A 22,526-nucleotide genomic window follows, 5' to 3' on the forward strand; every position below is an offset into this window, starting at 1 on the left:
ACAGAGAGGAAGAGAGAGGGATAGAGAGTTAGAAACATCGATTAGAGAGAAACATCGATCAGCTGCCTCCTGCACACCCCCTTACTGGGGATGTGCCCGCAACCAAGGTACATGCCCTTGACCGGAATCGAACCTGGGACCCTTGAGTCCGCAGGCCAATGCTCTATCCACTGAGCCAAACCGTTTTTGGCATCTTGCTTCAGTTTTGTTCATTAATTTATACCCACCCAATTACATAGAGCAGGTTTGGAGGGGGGGGAACGATTATGAAGAACAACATGCTGTGTGTTTTTGTTTTTTTTGAAGATACATCCAATCACACACAGTAGGCCTTGGGTTTAACTGGCACGGCCAGTTCATTAACCATATGGTGTGACGTTATAATCACAGAGAACGAAAAATCTCTATGGAACCTTGGACATTTCCTTTTAGTTATATTATTAGAAGGAAACAAACAAACAAGCCCCTGTAAGATTTTTCATGCCTCTCGTAAAAGTAACATGCATTCACCCGTCCACCCATCCAATGTTAATTGAGCACTTACTATGTGCCAGTTCTAGGTTAAACAGAAGAGTAAGTTCAACTACGTCCCTGCGCTCATGGGGGTGGAAGAGACAGGCGATAATGAAACAACAAATACATAGCGTGGCTTAGGTGGGACAGGGGCTATGCAGGACATGGGAGGAGGAAAGACCAATAGAAAATAATCGGGGGAGGGCCATCCGAGCCGAGACTGGAGTGGTGCGAACGAGCATCCCTCTCCGTGGGAATGAGATGCAGCCAGAGGAACCCACCAGTGCCAAGGCCCTGAGATGCAAACGAGCTTGGCGTGCTCTGCTCCCGGAAGTGGACGGGGACCAGATCAGTCACCTTGATGACCGAGGGAAGAAGTGCGTATTTTATTCTAATGGTCAAGGGAAGCCCCTGAAGGGTTTAGACCCAGCAGGGCAGTCACACGATCTGCCTGATACATGCAAAACAAAACAAAACAAAACAAAAAAACTCACGCTGGCTGCTGTGTGGAGGATACACTGTAAGAGACAAGAGCAGAAGTGAGCAGCAAGTTAGGAGGCTACTGGGCAAACTGTGTGTTTCTGCAGAGGCTATTTTGTTGCAGTCTCCCATGAACAGACATTTACTCATGAGAAGTGAGAATAAGGTCGAATATAAGCCAAACAGCTCCTAACCGAAAGTGGGCATGTGGACAGCCAGAGAAGGTCTGTCTCACCTAGGTAAGCAATTCCTTTTTAAATTTTCGACTTACCATTGGCTTCCCCAAGTTACTCTAAATTATAGATTTGTAATGAAAAAAACAAAAAACAAAAAACAAAAAACACCAAACAAACACGTGATTAAAGTGAATTATCTTAACCTTGGTGCATCATTCAAACTTAGCAAACGCTCAAGAGAGCAGCCTGCCTTTCTAATTTTAGGGCCTGCTGTGTTCAACTCCTCTTCTTTTTCAAGCTTCCCTGGTCTTTTGTGATTAATTGTAGTAACAGGGGAACGACCTGTTTAAGAACAAATGAGTCATGATACAGCTTAATATCTAGAAACCTACAATCACCCTCCTCCACGGAGAAGATCACTTCCAAGTATGAAACTCCCCTGCTTTAAATATTCCTACCCCGCGTTGATGCTACAAAGCTTCCTGCCCTGAAAGAGAGGAGGGGAGAAACAGGCTAGGGATCTGCAAAATGCAGAGAGCCCGCAACGTGCAAACTGCCTCCTGAAAGGCATTTGTCTTAGGAAGGTTTATAACAACAACAACAACAAAAACCCCCACAAAACCTCGCCTGTTGCAGAGCAAACTTGTAGCTCAGGCAGGCTCCCCAGGGGCATTCCCAGCATCAGTCCTCAGGGGCAGGTTAATTTGATTACTTGTACATCAACTATCTGATATTCCTAAGTCACTTGTAGGGGTCAGGAAGAATAAATAAGGAAATCATCCTATCTATTTTGGATCCCAACCAGTCCAAAGGCTATTATTGCCCAGATCCACCATTTTTTTTAAACTCCAAAGAAATAAGGCAATGGTTTCAAATGGCTGTGGATCCCGCACCACAATAGCGACGCGGACGAAACATCCACGCCCCGGTGCGGGGGCAGTTCCGTGACCGTCTCAGGTACAGCGAAAACTACTCAGGTAACTGGAGTCCAGATGAAAACAGCGGGTGATCAAATTAGGTTATCAGACCTTCATCCACTCGCTCTCTTTGGTTCAACAATATGTTTCCAGCGTCCATGCTGTGCCAGGCTATGGGCTGGGCTCTTCGCTTTTAAAGGGAAAAGACAGGATCTGCTCCCGGAGGGAGCATCCACTGCGCGGGCGTAATCATTAAGCAATGCAACAACTTAAGAAAACACACAGGCATTAACTGAAAGGGCCCCGAAGGCTACCGGCGGGTCCCTGTGTGCTCCGCATGCCTCATGCACCAAAGTCTCTTTCAAACCTGATGTCAGGGACAGTTCATAACTTCCATGAGAAACATCACTCCCCGCCGAATCCTCTGACCTCCTCTTGCACCCGCAACAGTAGTGCCCGCCTTAATCACGCCCCTTTTCCAGATCTGGCTCCAGCCCACTTTTGGCAGCTTTCCCCAAACAATCTCCACCCTCTCCAAGGCTGACCATCTGCCAAGAGAAAGGTTTTAAAAAGAATGTGCCCCTGGCCTTCCGTGCTATTCTAAGAGCAGCGTTCCAAAGATGACTGAGCGGTGACAGCTTCAACTGTGGGGCTGAGCTGAGAAGCCCCCAGGGTCCCGTGAAAGCGGGCCTGGGGCTAAACTCTGAGGCGCCCTGTCGTCAACCAGGCACACTTCTCACCGGCCAAACCTGGGGAGCGGGAGAAGGGGCGCTCCACTCCCCGGCTGCCTCCCCAAGCGCGCATCGTCAGCGCTGCTGCGGACGAGGGGGGTGGGGCACGTCTTCGGGGCTATTTTTAATTCCAAGCTAAATTAATTTGGTGCAAAAGTAGCAGGAGTCCCTTCCCGTGTGGGAGATGCTTCTGCTGCAGCGGCGAATCTGGTGCATACGAGAGCCCACCCTCCGGGGACCGGAATCAGCACAGGAGAGGCTGGTAGGCTTATTTCCCTGAAATAGCTTGTGTTTAAGGCGCCCCGTGTGCCGCAGCCCGTGGGGAGTGGTACCCGTGGGCGAGCGCCGGGTGGTTTCGGGACCCGGCCTGGGGGGAGCCCAGCGCGCTGTGCAGAACACTGCGGTTTCTCCTGCAGGTGTTCTTGCCACGGGGCTTCTTGCAAAAAAATGCACACACACAGTCTGGACAAGGATAAAGGCAGGGTTTGTTAAAATGCATTTCATTTTCAAAGTGGAGCCATCAGCTTCTAAAGCGCACATACGTTTGGGGGGACAACCTGTATGTGTCGCCTCCTGAGTTTGTGTGCCACTGGATAACAGCATTTGGCGAGAGATGTAACTCCCTTAAGCAGGGGAAACTCGAAAGCACTGGCCTGTGTGTGTGTAAAAGAAATTTTTGAAAAGAACTATAATCCATTTTAACATGTCAGCACCTTCAGAAAGCCTTCCCGCATTCTCCCATTGGATGCTCTCTCTCCCTCCCCTTAAACTCAAAAGCGTTTTATTTCTTCGCCACGTACGCAGCTAGCAAATTCAAGCTCTTTTTAAAGGATGTTTTTATTGATTTCAGAGAGAGGAAGGGAGAGAGAGAAACAGCAATGATGAGAGAGAAGAATCATTGATCAGCTGCCTCCTGCACACCCCCCACTGGGCAATGAGCCTGCAACCCCGGCATATGCTCTGACCCAGAATGGAACCATGATCTTCTGGTTCATAGGTCAACACTCCACCCCTGAAACACGCCAGCCAGGCCAAGTATAATCATAATTATTGGCCTGCTTCACTCATCCTTGGGATATAAGAGAATGTATTTGGGAGGGCAGGAATGAAACTGTCATCCCCTTCACATCTTCACAGCATGAAGTCCTTAAATGTTTAGTGATGGAATGGGATTGAGGGCTGAGGACAACTTTAAAGACCACTAAGTTCATCCTCTATATTTATTTAAAAAAAAAAAGAAAGAAAGAAAGGAAAAGAACACGGTCTAGGAAGGTTTGCAGTGAGCTACCTAATAAGACAGAACACCCAGGTGCCACGCCAGGGCCCTCCTGAGCTCCCTCTGCTGCCCTGCAAATGCCACGTTTTTAGTGCCTGCACCTTTTACAAGCCCCGCTTTACTCTGTCAGCTCAAGAGTATAGAAACCTTTTGGGTGTAACTGGGTTTGCTCACGAAATTGTCTTATGTCCACAGCAAAGGTAAAGAGCACACTTTGAAAAAACAGATTTGCTAATTAAATTTATTTCCAGGTTTTTTGTTTTAAATGCCTGGAGTTTTGTTATAAACGAAGCTTTGAAACGTTGGATTTTAAACAATTTAGCAGCCTTAATATTATTATTTTTTTAAATTCAATTCGTTTCTAAGACACCAAAAAGAACTTGAGAGCAGAGAATCCTCAAGGCTGTCGTGAAGAACTAAAAGCAATTTTGCTTTCCGGATGTGCAGCCCTCCACAGCGTCCGGCTTCACAGCAGATATTACTTTTGCGTCATGGCTCTGTGTGTGTGTGTGTGTGTGTGTGTGTGTGTGTGTGTGTGTGTACACACTGTGGCTTTAAGAGCAGGACTGACATTGGTATGACTCTCTGAAAGGGCCACTTTGCAGCTTTCCTCCCTTAAGGCGCACAGATGATGCTTAAACAAAAAATCTTCATCTTCAGGACTCACCCCTCTTCTCACCTCACTCCTGCACCCACACACAGCTGTCTCCTCGATGTCCTGCTTCTCCGACGAAACCTGTCCAAGGTCATGCCCTTGATCGGCTTTACCCAGGGCCCCAAACAGGCTCACCCTTTGGGCCAGAAACCCGGAAGTCTTATCCAGCAGCTCCATCTCGCTGATCCCACAAGGGCCAAGAAGTGCTGGTTCGGCGCCTCCGTGCATCCTGAGTGGGTTCCCTCGTCCCTCCCCGTGGCCTCCACCAACTCCAAGCTCCCCTCTTCTTGCCCTGAGAGCAGGGGCCTCTGCGCTAGCTCTCCATCCACGGATGCTTCCCCCTCGTCACCTGCACATCCAGCTCACTTCCTGCCCGGCTCATTTTCCATCAGGCAACCAGAGCCACCTTCGTAGGATGCCAACAGGCTCACGTCATTCCCAGGTGAAAGCCTCTCCCCGGCTCCCCACTGTTCCCGAGACTGTGTTCAAAATGCTAGCCACACTTCTGATGCCCAGCCGCTTGGGTTCTTCCGTGTACAGGAACTCCTTCCCACCTCAGGGAGTTCCCACTTGATCTTCCTTTTATCAGAAACAGGATTCTGCAAGGCTCCATACGCCCCAGCACGCATGCATGCACACTCCCTTTTGCTGCCCATCTCCTACTTATCCTGGGAGCTTGGCTTAAACGCCATTTCCTTGGGGGAAAGCCTTCTTACTACCTAGAGTAGGACCCTCAGGTAGATCCACCTGTTTCCTATTTTAATTAGTGATATTTTAATCTCTATCTCTCCCCATATTGAGTTCTCAATAAGGTGTATTTGACCAAAAGAATGAAGAGGGAAGGAGGAAGGAGCAGGAGGAAGGGGGTCAGGCAAAAACTGTTGATAGCCCTCTAGCTTGCACTCCCTCCCCAGCCCCCAATTCTTGATGGGGCTGAAATGAGAGGAGACAGAGACAAATGAGCAATGGGAGATGGAGTTGAGAATAACCAGCAAGGAGGTGAAAGGACCACCTCAGGATGCCTCAGGCCAGTGGTCGGCAAACTCATTAGTCCACAGAGCCAACTATCAACAGTACAACGATTGAAATTTCTTTTGAGAGCCACATTTTTTTAAACTTAAACTTCTTCTAATGCCACTTCTTCAAAATAGACTCGCCCAGGCCGTGGTATTTTGTGGAAGAGCCACACTCAAGGGGCCAAAGAGCCGCATGTGGCTCGCGAGCCGCAGTTTGCCGACCACGGCCTCAGGCTGGTGCTCTTCATTTGCACCCGTTTTATTAAGAAGTCCCCCAAACGGGGACATGGATGGGGAGCAGGGGAAAGGTGGGGCGGTGACACTCCCTAGTTTTCTGTATGAAGGCAAGTCATCCAACATGTCCTGGCCCGCGAGGGCATACAACAAGATCATCAGGTGACCTCTGGCTCCCCGTTCTGAGAGTCCTCACGGGACGGGGGTGGCTCAGAGCCGGGCACTCACTCTGTGCTGCCTCCACCCACGTCCTCACTGAACGCAGCAAGTTCCCAGGCGCTGAGGGGCTCACGGTAAGCCCCTTCAGGACATGCACTAAAGCATGCAATGCTGAGCTGCTCAGAGCTCCCATGAATTCGCCCTCTTCTGGAAAGGGGAGAACCCAGCCCTGCCCCCACCGCACGTGCCCCGGGGAAATCAGTTACCTGGCGGGCACCAAAGCCACAGGTAGACTCCCTTAGAGCGCGTAACTACAGTGCCCCGGCGAAGGCCTACAAGTCAGGCCCCCCACGCAACATTGTTTTGTTCAGTTACAATAGTACCTTCCGTGTAACAGCCAAGGCTCTTTCCGCTCCATACGGGGAAGCGGGGACACAGGAGGCTTACAGTTGTATGCGAAACAGAGTTTATTCTTGTCGTGTTATTTATTCACTACTGCATCATGCTCCACACGAACAACTGCAAACCTGCTTTGCCCCACCCTGTTTCTGATGTCCCACCCGCCTCGGCTGACCCTGTCTCGGGCACACAGAGGCTGCCGCAGGGACAGGCAGACTCACGAGGCAGATGTCCACCACCGCGGGGTCAGCCACGGCAGATGTGAGCTTCTTTAAGTCAACAGGAGCATTTGTAACCCGTCCTGAGAGGCAGCAGGGATCTCGCGATACGAACCAGAAATAGTGTGTCACGTGGGCCAAACGCAATGGCAGGCCTGGCGGTCAGTCACCTGAAGGGCGATTCACCGTTCAATGTGTCTAATGCATCTTCGGGGAAAGAACCGCATTGTGTTCGGGGAAGCTATTGCTACCCATTTGGTGGAGTTAGTCCACGTGGCTGCCCAGAGGGGAGGACGGAAGAGGACCGGCCGACAGGAAACTCCCCCGTCCCCACGCGGTCCAAACCGGGCTGAGAAGGACCGCGCAGCTGTCCATCAGCACAAGGCAAACAGCACGCGGCGAACGGGCAAGTCTTCCCACCAGCAGTATGGGCCCCAACAACAGCGGTACAGGCATGAGAAACGTTAAACGTGGAACCCGCGTGGACATCAAGCAATAGTTCCCAGGTTACTTACATCCGTGTCGGGTCCCTTGTCCGCACCCGGACAAGAAAAAGTAACAAATTCATGGCACCTCTTGTGAACCACAAAACAGCAAACTGGGGGAGAAAAAAAGAAAGTGAGCGTTAGAACAGACTGGATTCGGCATATACAAGCTTCCCACATGGGCTCTGTACTGCTGGGAGTCCATTTAATTTCAGTACAGCCAGAACCTCAGACATCAACCAGAAGGCATTTCATTCGAGCCTCAGCGGTATCGATGAGACTCGCAGATAACAGCATCACAGCACGCCAGCACTGACCCCGCTGAGGATGCCCACACCGCGATTCCCCTGTTTGCAGATGAAGACGAGAGAGCCAGAGGCTGTAAGACAGTGTCTCCAGGTATAAACCAAGGATGGAAATGTAAATTACTTTGCACTGCCCTATACCAACACCCCCCCCACCCCCGCTCATGTGCATGCTTATAAACGTCACAACCTGTAGGTGACATAAACTATAGAGCGTCTATAACTATAAATAATAATACATGGATACCCCCAAATGTGGCCTACAGAACTTCCTGAGCAAGATTCTGAACTGGAGACACTCATGAAGACACAAACCCAGTTTACAGGGAATAACAGCCCTTTGAAATGAAGGAAGGCCGGGGAACACCCTCACGCCTTCTTGTTTCTGCCTGCTTGCCACACAGACACAGACATATATTGAGAGAGAGAGAGAGAGAGAGAGAGAGAGAGAGAGAGAGAGAGAGAGAGAGAGATATGGATGAAGCCCAGAGGGTGAAGGTATGGGTATGCAGAGCCTGGGAAGTAGGATAGGGTGGATTGTTTTCTCTTTAAATAGTTATCTTTTAGGGTTGCCATAATACAATGCATTGTAACAGTACATTTAACAAAAAGAAAATGCAGGCTTGGCATTGAGCAGGCAGAGCTGGACCTATGAGGGAGCCACCTATGGGAACTCGACAATTGCAGAGCTCTTCAAAGAGCATCACTTTAGAGCAGAGATGCCCTGGATAAGGGTTCTTGTCACTGCCTGCCGTGCACATTGGTGTGGAAGCGGGTGGGAGAGAGTCCCCCCCCGCCCCCCCCCGCACCGGCCCCGGCTGCCAGGGCAGCACCCAATGTGCTCAGCGCCTACCAGCCCTCGACCGGGGCCGTTCCACCGTGTTCCTGCGGAAAGCATGTCCACGGCCACACTCTAAGGATGAGGAGTAAGGCAGCGCCGTGATGCACACATCAGTCTCACCCGCTGCCTCTCCCCAGGCGCAAAGCCATCCTTCACTCCCAGGAGCCAGAGGGAGTTACTAAAGGAAGAGGCTGGCGGGGGCTTTACTGCCTCACGGTGTTTTTATGGATACAGTGTCTCAAAGGGAAAAGAAACATTCTCATCCCCTACTTCATCATTCAGACATTCCGGGTCTTCCATCTCGCTCTCCCCCTTTTCTCAATCCATCTCGGCATTCGTTAAGAAAACCCAGATTTATCAAATCCCTTTAGAGGGACCGTTTGTCTTCTGTATTTTTCCTTTCTATCCCCACTAACCCATCCACACGATTGTACGTCTCCAGCGAACACTATTTCTACTATATGCCCCAAAATCTCATACCCAGGTTGTTTCCTAAGAAGAACCAGGCCCTCCCTGCACAGTATAATTTACAGGCAGCACAAAGCCCCACCATCTACCCCAGAATACTCCTTCCCACCTTCCTAGGAGCCCCCCAATCTTCCATAGAAGTCTTGGACCCAGATATGCCTGGGAGGCCCATTGGGACATGGAGAAAAGGCTCATGTGTTTCCAGAGACCCATTGACACGCAGGTTACCTGAGGGAGAAAGACCCTGGAGGGGCCCTAACCGGTTTGGCTCAGTGGATAGAGCGTCAGCCTTTGGACTGAAAGGTCCCAGGTTCGATTCCGGTCAAGGGCATGTACCTTGGTTGCGGGCACATCCCCAGTAGGGGGTGTGCAGGAGGCAGCTGATCAATGTTTCTCTCTCACCGATGTTTCTAGCTCTCTATCCCTCTCCCTTCCTCTCTGTAAAAAATTAATAAAATATATATTTAAAGAAGAAAAAAAAAGACCCTGGAGGGAGGCCTGTCCAAAGACCACAGGTTCAGAACGGATGATCTGAAGGAAGATATAGACCCCGCCCAGGCCTGGGTGACTGAGGAGAGATCTGGGTCAGCCCTCCCTCACCCCGACCTCCAGTGAGGGGAGCACCTCAATATTGGTGACTCCAGCATTTGCCAGGGAAAGGCTGTCCCAGAAACCTGAGCAAGGGCCAGAGATTCCCAAATCACTGATGGCTGGCCGTGACCTTTGGTTTCACGTTCCCGACTCAGTTGGGTAATGCGTATCGTGTAAGACCATATGATGCACACATCTGAGAGGTCCTGCTAGTGTCATCGAAAAATGAGGAAAAGACTCAATAAAACAAGAGAATGCGCAGGGTGGACCTGGAGGCTGGACAGCATGGAGTGTCCTCAGGCTGAACATGAGGCGCTATGGTTTGTGTCCTTTAAATCTGGAATTCTCAAGGTTCATCGGACCATGTTATGGGGAGCAAGGGGAAAAGGGGAGAGGGCGAGGGAATAAGGTGGTGCCAGTCATAGAGTTTGCTTTCGATAAATAGTTGCCTGACCTTGGCGAGGAGGGGGGCAACATTAGCATTAACATAATAACCTCTTGGCCAGCATGGCTCAGTGGTTGAGCGTCGACCTATGAACCAGGAGGTCATGGTTCGATTCCTGGTCATGGCACATGCCTGGGTTGCAGGCTCCATCCCCAGTGTGGGCGTGCAGGAGGCAGCGGATCAATGATTCTCTCCTCATTGATGTTTCTCTCTCTCTCTCTCTCTCTTCCATCCTCTCTGAAATCAATATATATAGACAGTAGCCACTCCATTAGAAGAGGTAGACATATATCATGGCGATTCCTGCTGGGTCCTTGGCTGGCCCCTAGCCCTTTAAGACACCTTTGCTTAAGCAAGCACAGGAGGGCCAATAAGGCTCTGAGATGGAGCCTCATGTTCAAAGGTTTGGGGGCCCCTCTGTTTGTATAACCAAATGGGAGGTTTTAAAATGGGAAGCTGTCCTGCAGCTAAAATCACAAGGTAAATCTTCACTCAATTATTCTCGAAGCACAAAATCGCTTCCCCCCAATCCTCTCTGTGATGTGCTTATGCCGCTCAACCGTGAGGGATGCCACACGAAATGCACCAATCATCCCAAGCAAAGGACGCGGGCGGACACGGATAATAGAGACCACGGGCTTGGCCTAGTCACGCTTCTTAGCGGGCCGTGGCTTTCAACCTGAGCATGCTCGGTCCACTGGTCCATGGCGCACATTCAGTTTACTGATGGAAGCAGACGAAATGGAAATGAAGGAGCATTTTGGCCATCTGTCAGAAGAATGTTTCAGAGACAACAAATAACAGTCACCTACGTTTGACTCAAGAACTCGTAAAAATTTCAAAAGAAAAAGCAACCCTCGTGTGGTGAGGCTGCCGTGTTGATGTTAATGGTGCTTCTCAGCTGTGCTTGTTAGCTTATTTTTATTCATATGCTTTTATTGACTTTAGAGAGAAAGGAGGGGAGAGGGATAGAACCATTGATCCGCTGCCTCCTGCACGCCCCCTACTGGCGATGGGGTTCACAGCCGACCTGGAATGGAACCGGCAACTTCTTGGTTCATGGGTTGATGCTCAACCACTGAGCCACCCCAGCTGGGCGTGCTCTATCGTTTAAAGGGAACAAAAACCAGCAAAGGGCAGGCCAAAAGCCAAACACTCAGTGCGAGAGAAACAACACTCCCTTCTGACACCGCCCCCGCCCCCATGAATCTGCAAAGAGCTTGCTTAACTATGCCGAGTTCTGGCCTCTGGGGCCCGCCTGGGCCACGGGAGACTGCTCTGTTTGTGTCAAACGTCACCATCACGCAGAGGGATGACTTGGGGCTCTTGCTGCTGAACAACGTTTCCCAGCGTGAACCTGGGCAAATGGCGAGCCCACGGACAGTCCCACGTCCGCTCACACACAGGGCTTTCCTACGGGGAAGCGAGGCTGCTGCTGAAGGAAGCGGCTACAGCCAAGCGACTCCTGCCCGTCGATTCAGTCCTCCTCAGGGATGCCGCCCCCACTCATCACACACCAATCCACAGGCACAGCCACGGTGGCCACACCGAGAGAACGTAAAGGGGACCGGTCACACCTTCACACCCATGAGGAAGCCATTCTTGAGAGAAAAGAAGGCAAAATAACCAGTGAAGGCAAGCATGAGGCGCCCGGGGACCTGGGATGTGGCTGCGGAGAATGTGGAACGGTGGAGAAGAGTAGGGCTATTTCTCAGAAACTTAAACACGGACCTGCCGCCATATGCTCCAACAATTACACCCTGTCTCTCAATCTACTGGTGAAACGGGGTACCCCTACTTACACTTCACACGGGCTGCCATGCTCCCTGAGGGGAAGAAATGCATGCTCATATATATCATTATCCATTTCTCCTTAAATAAAAAAATACATAATCTCCTTTTGCCCTCAAGTCCGTGTTATTCAATCTCAGGTCAGAGTCATGGAAGATGGAAGATACGGCGTCCACCCCTCCCCCCTCCACACACACACACCTATAGTCAACCAGGTTCTGAAAATATTAAATGAAAAGTTCCAAAAATCAACACTTTATAACTCTCAAGTTGGGCCCTGTTCTGAGCTATGAAATCTCATGCCGTTCCTACTCCATCCCGCTCGGACGTGAATCATCCCTCTGTCCAGCTGTGGGCGCTGCCCCCGTACCTCCTTAGTCACTTAGGAGCCTCCAGGTTATCAGATCACCTGTCAAGGGATCCCAGCGCTCCCATTCAAAACACCCTTATTTACTTAACAATGGCCCCAAGAACTGGTGATCAGAGGTGCCACAGAGAAGCCACAGAGCGCTTCCCCTAAGAGAGGAGGTCTAAATTCTCGACCTGATAAGACAACTTCGCACCCCCCATCACCTCAGAAGGATGCGTGCAGGACGGGAAGAGAGGTGGCGAGAGGCCACATCCCCAGGACTTTCACTGGACTACATGGGTATAGCTGGTCTTTGTTCCTGTGTTCATCTCCTCCTATTCCTAATGTGTAAGTGAAACTTTATCACAGACGTGTGTGTATGGGAGAAAACGTATCTATTTTGTAGGGTCCCGGACTACCAGGTTTCGGGTATCCCCTGCGGGTTTTGGAACACATCCCCCAGGAATAAATAGGGACACACTATGCATAAAGGTCCCCTGTTAACCCAGATTAATGGGGTTCAAGCCATTATGTAGCAGATCCTGACTCCAAGAGACAACCTACTAAATTTAATAGTTCAACTTTGCTTAGAACAGAAGACTGGCAGCTGAGCGTCCGAGAGCTCCATTTTTAGATGCCTAAACGGCTGCCTTCGTGTGAGATGGTTTTAATTAAATCTTGCTTAGCTGGAAGGGATTGTGAACGGTAACGGCACATCAGAACCCAACGAAAGTGAAAATCTGAGGCGGGTGAACCGCTTCTTGGCTTTGCAGGGAAAGTAAGGACAAGCGGAGCTTATATGATATTTGCGTGTGCAAAGAAAACTATTGGTTTCACATTTGTAACCGTAAAAACAGTCTTCTCGGGATTTACACGTTCAAGTTGTCTAAAAACAGATCAAATCCACGTGTTTTGTCACCGTCTGAGGAGGGCCGTTCTTCAGGCAGCACGCGGATTCGGGCTCTAGGCATTTGGTACACACGCCCATCAAACTCTCCTCGGAACCCGGGTCTCCCCATTTCTCCTCCCCTCCCCCGGGGAGAATCATCGTTAACCTTTTTCTCAACTCCCTTTCTCCGACGGCACCAAGTCTGACGGATGCTCCCTTTTCTGCGTTCCTCCCTGGTTGGATTTGCAATACACTCTGAAGGAAAGGGCTGCGGGGTTAAATAGGAGGTGGGAAGGAAGGGGAGACAAGGCTGGCCCCTAGGTGACTAGCCAGGGCACCTGGGCGACGCTGCCACCATCATGGACCTCAGAGGGAGCCTTCGGGTGGAACGGAGAGAGCAGGAGTGTAAGGAGAGGGGAAAGTCCGATCTCCGCGTGGGCACGTCGCTCACCTCTGACCTCTCAGGTATGGGAACCGCCTGACACCCTTTGAAAGGTCATTTTCTTCACTTCGATCTACGCCTTCATACCTATGGCGGACGCCAATAGTCCCGAGCACATGAGGTCGTATCATACATGCGTTGTATTGTTTGCGCATGTTTGACCGGACTTTTCTGTACTTGCGAGAGAAAGAATCCTAAACGTAAAGGGAGGTGTGAGTGGTGGGAAATGAAGGGGAGCAGCCAGGAGGTGAGAAAGAATTTACCTGGACCCGGGGCCTGGCAGCCTGGGAACACGGTCCATCGGAGAACACGGGTTGCAGGAGACACGATTCTCTGCGTGGTTTACGCAGGGGCCTCCGTTTGGATGAGAGGAGGAGGAGGTGCTGGTGGGCCTCCTGGGTGGATGTGTCAGGCCAGCAAGTGGAAGGTCAAGGTAGAGGTGCAAAGACAGCCTGGGACGGGGGACGGGGTTTGGGAGGCATCTACGTGGCTGACCGGGGAAGGCAGCACAGTGAGTGAGGACACCAAGCCGCCGAGTGGTGGGGAAGCCCCCGTGTGTGGCTGATGGTGGAGAGGAGGAGGTGGGCTGGCGGGGAAGCAGTCAGCAGCGAGCAAGGCCTGGGGCTGAGGGCAGAAAGGACTTTCAGGGGAGCTCTGATGACCACTGGCCCGTGATGGCCCCGGAGCCACACCCCTGGGGAAATGCAGATCATGATGGCAACCCATATGCTAACAGGTGGTTGCTAACCAGTCTCCTTCCTTTTACTTAGTTCCAGTATCCCTGATGCTTCAACTCAGACTGAAATGGAATAGACTTTGCGGATACCAACTACCGATACACAGTAATAATACCTTAATGCCCCAGTAACTGTATTATACAGGCCCCTCTGCTGTATGGAAACAAACAAAAAATCCCTTCCAGGTAAGCTGATGACAAATCAGGCCAACGTGTTTGAGGGAACATCCTAAGGTTTGATTTTTAAGCTCCGATCCTGCAGTGTTTTCGTGCTGATGTCAAAATCACCTGAAGAATCCCACTTTCCTTTTCCATCCGTCCCTCAGGGCATAGAGCCACGTGACTTGGCAATACGAGCTCCATGTGTGAACACCAAAACCCGTGTGCGTTTTGACCCTAAAAAAAATACATCGCATGCCTTCAACACAAGGGTTCATCAAGCCCCTCATACGAGGCTGCAATATATTTTTTTAAAGACTTCATTTTTTTAAGAGCAGTTTAAGGTTCACAGGAAAACTGCGTGGAAGGTACAAAGATTTCCCATCCCCACACATGCACAGCCCCGCCCCCTGGTCAACACCATCACCAGAGGGTACAGTTGTTACAACGGATGAACCTACAGTGATACATTGTAATCACCCATGTCCACAGTTTGCATCACTCTCACTGCATTACTTTTAAGTCTTTTCTTTCAGCCTGGGATGACTTTACGGGGTTTGTGAGAGACCTACAAGGCACTAGGGGGTTGAACTGGGCTCTAGAACGGTACACTCTGCTTTCTTCCCCTCCCCATCCCCTCCCCCTCCAGTCTAAACCTCCTTACTCTAGAGCCGTGGTCGGCAAACTGCGGCTCTCGAGCCACGGTTTGCTGCTCTGTTGACTAATGAGTTTGCCGACCACTGCCCTAGACTCTCGAGTCCAATAATTACAGGCTGTTGTTGTTCCTTGTGATTCAGCCCCTACCCCAGTGGTCGGCAAACTCATTAGTCAACAGAGCGGCAAACCGTGGCTCGAGAGCCGCAGTTTGCCGACCACGGCTCTAGGGGAACAGGACCTGCTTCCTGGGCTCCCAGGTGGCTCACGTCTCAGAACACAGGCCTGCCTACAGCATGAACGCCCGAGACAGTTCTCTCCTCTCCCCGTGAACTGCATGCCACTTGTTTAAGAGCGCTCTGAGTCTGTAATACTGACCCGCACCCCCAGTGCAGACGGGGAGGGCCTTTCAGTCCGAAGCTGCAACGAACAAAAGCAAACGCATAAACACAGGTTCTGTTCACACCTCCAAAGGGAAAAACAAGTGCCCACACAGGTGATGGCTGACTAAGCAAACAAGCGATTTGAACCTGAACTGAGGGTATGAAATGGAAATTGTGAAATTTCGAATACCTCTGGGGCATCTGTAAAGACTCATTTGGTCATGATTATAAATGAGTTTAATAAAGTCCAAACGCTTAAAGGGTTCAATACAGAAGTGTAATCAGAAGCCCCAAATTAAAACCATTGGCGTTTTTTTTCTTTTTTTTAATTCGGCATGTTTAATATCCTAGCTGGTATCTGCAATCACATTCATAACGATGACCGTGTGTGCACGATGCTTTCTGATGACAGAACGTTCCGTCTCAGTCTTCAGTGGGGAGGCAACGGAGGCTCCCACACAAGCTGAAGCCCACCCAGAAAACGAACCCCCGGAACCCCCGGGAGACCAAGAGCCCAGAGACGTGACCTGTAGCACTCGCCTTCACGGAGGATATTACCAATTTACAAGCAGGAAACGTCGCCGAGGGTCCGACGATAACGGCATCAGACAAACTTCGGCAAGAACCTGCCATGGTGGTTTTCAAACTGGAAGCCTTTTGGGGGGTCCGGGTAGGTGAGTAACAAGGTTCCCCTCCTTCCTTGCCTCCCTTTCTTCTTGTTTAATCCCTGCTTTATGCATAAGCCAAAGTGTTGATATCCTAGCAGCCTCATGAATAGTCAACATCCCTAGCACATACTCGGTCGGTAAACAAACCATTTGGTTACAAGCCGAAGATCAAGGATGAAGCCATGAGCTGCGCCGCGCTCTCCCCGCCCCCCCCCCCCCCTTTGTACAAGTCCCTAGGATGCTCCCAGCAGAAAGAAAGGCAGACGTGCGAGGCCTTTGGGTTTCATGACGCACAATCCTTTGGGGGCATCTGCTCAGGGGAGATGGTGGAAGCCACTGAAGAGACGGGGGGCACCCTGAAAGCAGTGTCTAGGAAGAGGTGTGCTTGAGGGGTGAGACAGGAAGTCAGGAGAAGAGGGGAGAGCCTGGGAGAGAGGCAAGGGGAGAGCGGAGAGCGGAGAGCGGAGAGCGGAGCCTGAAACCTGCCGGCGGGCGTGTTTTCCGCAGAGAGACATTTCACCAGTGTCCCTCTCGCAGGAAGTCTGAAGAAGCTGACTGAGGCCAGTCTGTCGGATCAGGGACTGGAGGGTCATGTCACACAGAGGCCATGGTTTTGGCAGTGCTAAAAACAGGAACAAAACGCAGGGTGGCAGGAGAGCAACAGAGGCAATGGGTAGCACACATTCGGTTCAGCTCAGTTCTGTCAACAGCCCTGGCCAGTGGGGCTCCGTCGGGTGGGTGCCGTCCCCTGCACCGAAAGGCTGCTGGTTCGATTCCCAATCAGGGCGCATACCCAGGTTGCAGGCTCGATCCCGGGGGGTGGAGGTGCAGGAGGCAGCCAATCGATGTTGCGTTCTCACATCAATGTTTTTTCTCTCTCTCTCTCCAATCCTCCCTCTGTCTGCCCCTCCCTTTCGCTCTCCCTCCTCTCTCTCTCTCTCAAAAAAAATATTTAAATGCTAGTCAACAAATAGTTACTGACAGCAGCTACTTCCCATATATGGCAATAGGCTCAGGTCGCCCCACGAGCTCTGAGTCTAGTTTGGAAGAGAGTCACAAATAGGTAACTTCGAGATGACGAAGGAAGTCTGGCCTATGGGCTGTGAGTGCCCTAGTTAGGGCGGTCAGGGGGCAGTCTGCAGTAACATTATGTAAAACAGGGTTGGCCGCCTCATGCAAACCATAGGTCAGGGAGGAGGTCAGAGGAAAATCAAGCTCTGATGGAAAGAAATGTGATTCATATCTACCAAGAAAATACTACCTTGGGTCATGCTTCGCAGAAGGGAATTATGAAGTTGTTCCAAATATTGTAGTAAACACTCTCATTTCAGAATCCAATGTGATGTCTGTTTTATTTGTTTTAGTCATATAATTGCAAAGCTCCTGTGGGTGCGTGAGGGGACATGTGTTCCATCCATAATGTCCTGGTTTGGTTTTGTCGACGATGGAATGGGGGGGGGGAGGGGGAGGGACTGTCTCAGAACTGAAAGAAGGATATTAACGTTTAGTTACAAACGCAGGGCATCGTCAAAGTTAACAGGGGCCCTGGCCGGTGTGCTCAGTGGTCAGACCATCAGCCCTCACACTGAAGGGTTGAGGGTTCAATTCCTGGTCAAGGGCACATACCTGGGCTGTAGGTTCTTCCTGCCCTGGTCGGGTCGGGGTGCATGCGGGAGACAACTAGTCAATGTGCCTCTCTCACATCAATGTTTCTTTCTCTCTCTCTCTCTCTCTCTCTCTCTCTCTCTCTCTCTCCCTCTCTCTTCCACGCTCTCAAAAAAAGAAAAAAAAAAAATCAATGGAAAAAATATCCTCGGGTGAGGATTAACCAAAAAAAACAAAACAAAAACCGGTACAGCATTACTTCTAAAATTATAGGGTGGCCACAAAGCCATGGCAATTTTTAATTCTTAGCGATAAATACATGAACCAAGTTTCCATAAATAAAATGCTTTCATTTTCTTGAGATTACATGGAGCTTAGGCGACAAAAATCTGTTCACATTATTATGTAAATTTTTACCCACGTAGCATTTCCCTCTGCTTATCTTGGAGAACAACTTAAAAGAAGCCATAATCCACTAATTACCTCCCTTTTATCCAATATGCTGGGAACCAATAAAGCATCAGGGATGTGGAACACAACATAATTACAAAGCAGCAAGGCCAGAAGTTTCCAGAAAGGAAACGTGAAGGTGTCCAAGGGATTCCAATGCCCGCGGGGAACGTGGGGAACAAGGGGAACAACTGGGGAGCCCTCACACAAAGGAGCCGGGAAGGTTTTCATAACAAATAAGGACACGAGGCGTGGAGAGCGGTGGGGAGGCAATGAACAAAGTCGGCCTCACAGAGCAAATCCACGGCATTTCCCAACAGCCTGCCAGACCCCGCGGGCAAAGGAAGTGTTCACGGCTATGAACTGTTACTCAGAATTTTCAGACCAAGCTGCTTTTTAACCTACACTTACATACATGTTTTAAAAACTTACATTTGACAATAATCGTCATGGAGCGCTACCTTTTAAAAGATGTGTGTGTGCTTTTTTTTTGCCCCCATGGGGAAGAGGGTGCTAAGGATACAGACCAAAGCGGCGAAGGGATTGTGTTTGAGGTGGTGTCTAAGATTTCATTTCACCTTTCTCTCCTTTTGTTCACCTCTATTTTCTAACGTCTTCAATCATTCATGATTAACTAAAAATACAACTTTAAAGATGATGTTCATAGTAATAACAGGCCACAAGATCCCGAAGTGATTTCCAAATCATCACCCTAAAAAAAATAACCTTAGTGCGTGTTTAGAGTTGAATGTGTTGTGTTAAACTGTACGTCCATCAGGTATCTCGCACAGTTCCGTGACTCAGGCTGCTGGGAGCACAGAAACAGAAACTAGAAAACAGAAGCGGCAAACGCTTAAGGACAGCGACCGAGATCAGCAAACGAGGGGAGGAAAAGGCACAAAAAAAGGAATACTAGTCACATCTATCTCATTGTTGTCTGCATAAAAACCTTTCATTCTGCACACGAGCAATTCGGCACTCAACAATTAAGAGAAAATGATCAGAGAGGTGCATAAAAACGTGGCATGGGAGATGTTTAAAGCAGCATTATACATAATGTCAGAAAGTTGGAAGGCAGCTAAGAATCCAACAATGGGGATTAGGTTACCAGGTGTCCATCCGGGATACTACGATGCGAGCCACGAACGCTGTAGTAAAACTATACTTAGTTGTTGAAACTATTCACGCTGTTAGTGAGGCTAACCACCACTGCGTTGGCAGAGCTGGCTGGTTTGAACAAGACCTAGAGTCCACCAAGACTCGGCGTGGGGAAGGCCTGCTGAGTCAGAGAGTGGGGCGGGACTGCCAACAGGTTCCTTCTGGGGCGATGACAACGCTCTGAAATGGACTGTGCTGATGGGTGCCCAGCTTTGAAAACACTTTAAATGAGTGCATTGTGTATTATGTGAATTATATCAGAGTTATTTTTAAAACGCTCAAAATAAACAGAAACAGTATAACACCCTGATAATTCAATAACCCGTCGACGGGCCTGGCTGAGCGATGTCCCCGAATAACACTGACAGCTCATACCGCTCCCCTTTCTGCTTTCTTTCTGAATGTTAAATCGTGTTCTCAACATTGAAAGGATGTATTTCTATTCCCTTGGAGATTTCTTTTCTACGTTGTCTGGACGGAGCGTGGGCCTCTGACGTGGTGCCGGACACCCGGAACACGTTCTCGGGGGGCGGGGGGGGGGGGGGGGTTCCTGGGCAGTGTGAGCCCAGCACAGCCTCTCGGCCTGGCAGGACCGGAGGGCAGTGTCCCGTGCCATCCTCCCCCCGCCACTCACCAGCCATGTGATCTCGGGCACTTTCACTTCAGAACCTCAATTCTCCCCAACTCTGTGGGGGGCATCAACGCCACCGACCTCACCAGGTTGTGAAGGGCCGGACAGGGTGGTGTAAATTAAGCTGCAGCCCAGATCCGAGACACCGGGGCAGGCACTCCACAAGTAACTCTTTTTCCCTTTCACCAGACCGGAGAGAAAGGAAATTTATTTTTTTTTAAAAATACACATCCTAGAGGGCTCCAAATTAATGTGAAACTAGTGACTAGATTAAGGGGAGAGAGAAATGGGAAGACAGAGTCCAGCTGACATGGAAATCAATGAGTGAGAGACACAAAGGGAGTCTGGGCCTCAGGCCCGTGAGAAGGCAGCTCTTCCTCCTTCCTATGAAGAGAGAGACAGCACACGGGGGACGCGGACAGCCACCGCGCAGACGGGGAGGTGGCCGAGGCCAGGTGCTGACAGAGTGTTCTCACGGCCCCTCACAGCCTCCCTCTGGGCCCAGGGCCTCCCCTCAGCCAGGCGCCTCAGGAAGCCGGGCCAGGGCAAGGGGAGGAGTGCCCTGGTGCAGAGAGGCACGGGCCCCGGGGTACCGCCCCGTCCTCCATCTGGACAGCGGAAGGCTGCGGACGCGGGCTCCCTGTCAGTCTCAGGAGGTCAGCTGCCCAGGTCGCCGGAAGCCACGGCCTCTTCCAGTCCAGGCGTGGGGGGAAACCAGGCAAGAGGAAAGAGGACCACCACAGCAGGGAGGAGGGTTCCTCTAAATCCTCATCGAGAGCCACCCACGGCCCTCCTTCCCCAACTCAACTCCAGGCCCACTCGTGTCTACAAGGCAAACACCTGCATCTGTGACAGAAACCCCGACCGGCAGATGAGATGAAACGCCTGCATTTGGACGTGCGCCGACAGGGAGACAAGACGGCCTTGTGCGAGGTGAAGGCTGTTACCTGGCTTTACCGTCCAGACTTGGGGGAAGCCACGGGGAGGCAAGTTTCTCAACTGGGCAGGAAACTGGAAAGACAGGACACCTCCTGGCTGATCAAATTAGAAACCCAAAGAAAATTCCAAAGCCAGACCAGGCTGATTCCAAAACCCGGACCCTATCAATAAGGCACTTATTATTCAGTAATAATTTAAATTCCCACATCTGGCTTCCAAACTACACAGAGAGTGAGAAAGAGCGAGATCAAGCACAGTACAGACGGAAAGACAGAGGCATTTTAACTGATACAGTTAACGAGGTGGTATGGCTGCCAGAAGAACTACTAGAAGAGGCTGCATTAACAGAGGTATTATCATCTAGAGCGGAGGAGGTGAGAATTCCACGCAACTCCTTCTTCCTCCTGAGACATGGCTTGGGGTTACTGTGGTTCCAGTCTCTCTCTGGTTTAGGATGTCTAAAGATAAGCAAGAGGGTGAGACTCAGAATCACATCCTAAGATGAAGGGGCGTGATGGGGCGTGATGAGGGGGTCGGGGGGGAAGCTGCCTGAAAGGGAAGATACCCTGCACCTGAGCTCTTTGCAAATACCTGAATGTCTGGTACTTGCAGGAAGGATTAACCTTGTTCTGTTTGCCCCCAAAGGATGGGAACTCTGTAGGACTGAAGAAAGGGACGGGGTATCGGATTTCTGCTAACTGTAAGGGGATGAGGTAAGGGCTGTATGAAAATGAAGGTGGCTTGCGGGAGGACTGAGAGGTCACGGAGCGGGTTGCCTGGGCAGAGCCTGGACAACTGCTCTTTGTGAATACTGGGGAAAACATTCCGACACCCCCCAGGCCCCGGGTGACACCGGACTGGAAGTTAGCACGGCCATCCGAAACCCTCAAACAGCCAAATTCAACCAGAGCCACTAGCCGCAGCAATCCTAGCTATCACCGTTTTACTGACTGCTCGCCGTGTCTTTCAGTGGAAAGAAATGAACTTCCGGTACAAGAACACCCGCCTAGTGGAGACTCCGGAAAAAGCGCTTTACTTCCAGGGATGGGACAAGGCCTTCAGCATGTTTTAAAGCTCACGGCTTCGAGGGGGGGCCCGGAAGCTGTCACGTGGCCCTTTTCCACCTGATGTATTCCGGCTATTAAAGGAACACCCGGCCGTCTCGCCGGGGGGCGGCGGGAGAGTGTACCTTTCCCATTTGCACAGCAACGGCGGCCTTTCCACTGGACCCTCCGCCCGCTCGGCTGATCAGAGGCCGGTGGAGACCGCCCGTGGGCCTCCGGCAGGGAGCACACTGCTGCAGGCCAGGGCGCCGGCCACGCGTAAAGCTCTCAGGGATGCACATACATGCACACAGACTACACTGTCCCTGGAGATGCTTGCTCATGTGGACGGCATCCCTGGGTCCCGAGCTGGGGGTGCTGCTGCCGGAGGATCTCTAAATATCATCGCACGATGTCGGGTCACTGGACCTGGGCTGCTCACACGAGAAAATAAGGAATAGTAAGAGTAAGTCCTCAGAATGTGCTTACCGAATAAGTTTAGGAAGGACGCAGAGAGAGTGCGGCGGAGAAGCAAACTGCGGAGTCACACAGTCCATGCCCGGGAGGCTCACTTCCCAACCGGCCGGTCTGGCTTGCGGGCTCAGGTTTCTACCAGGACACAGCAGCAGCTCCTGGGGCCCTTGTTTTTGGCGTTGCTATGGTGATTATTGGGCTCTGGTTTTCCCTCCCACAGGACTTGGGTTTGAACAACAGGAGGAC

General features: G+C 50.8%; 1 protein-coding gene across 3 annotated transcripts in view; it reads right to left on the reverse strand.

Moving 5' to 3' along the window:
- PRKCA (protein kinase C alpha) overlaps window positions 1-22,526 on the reverse strand; it is a 285,603-nt gene that overhangs the window by 150,926 nt on the left and 112,151 nt on the right. For 2 of the 3 annotated variants that reach the window (XM_008149401.3, XM_028157335.2), the window contains one exon: window positions 7,290-7,372. The exons of the other annotated variant lie outside the window; for it this stretch is intronic. In XM_008149401.3, coding sequence (XP_008147623.1) covers window positions 7,290-7,372 — 83 coding nt within the window. The remainder of the gene's footprint in view (window positions 1-7,289; window positions 7,373-22,526) is intronic. 3 annotated transcript variants of the gene reach the window in all.

This window comes from Eptesicus fuscus, chromosome 20 (assembly GCF_027574615.1).
Source record: "Eptesicus fuscus isolate TK198812 chromosome 20, DD_ASM_mEF_20220401, whole genome shotgun sequence".
Classification (NCBI taxonomy): Eukaryota; Metazoa; Chordata; class Mammalia; order Chiroptera; family Vespertilionidae; genus Eptesicus; species Eptesicus fuscus.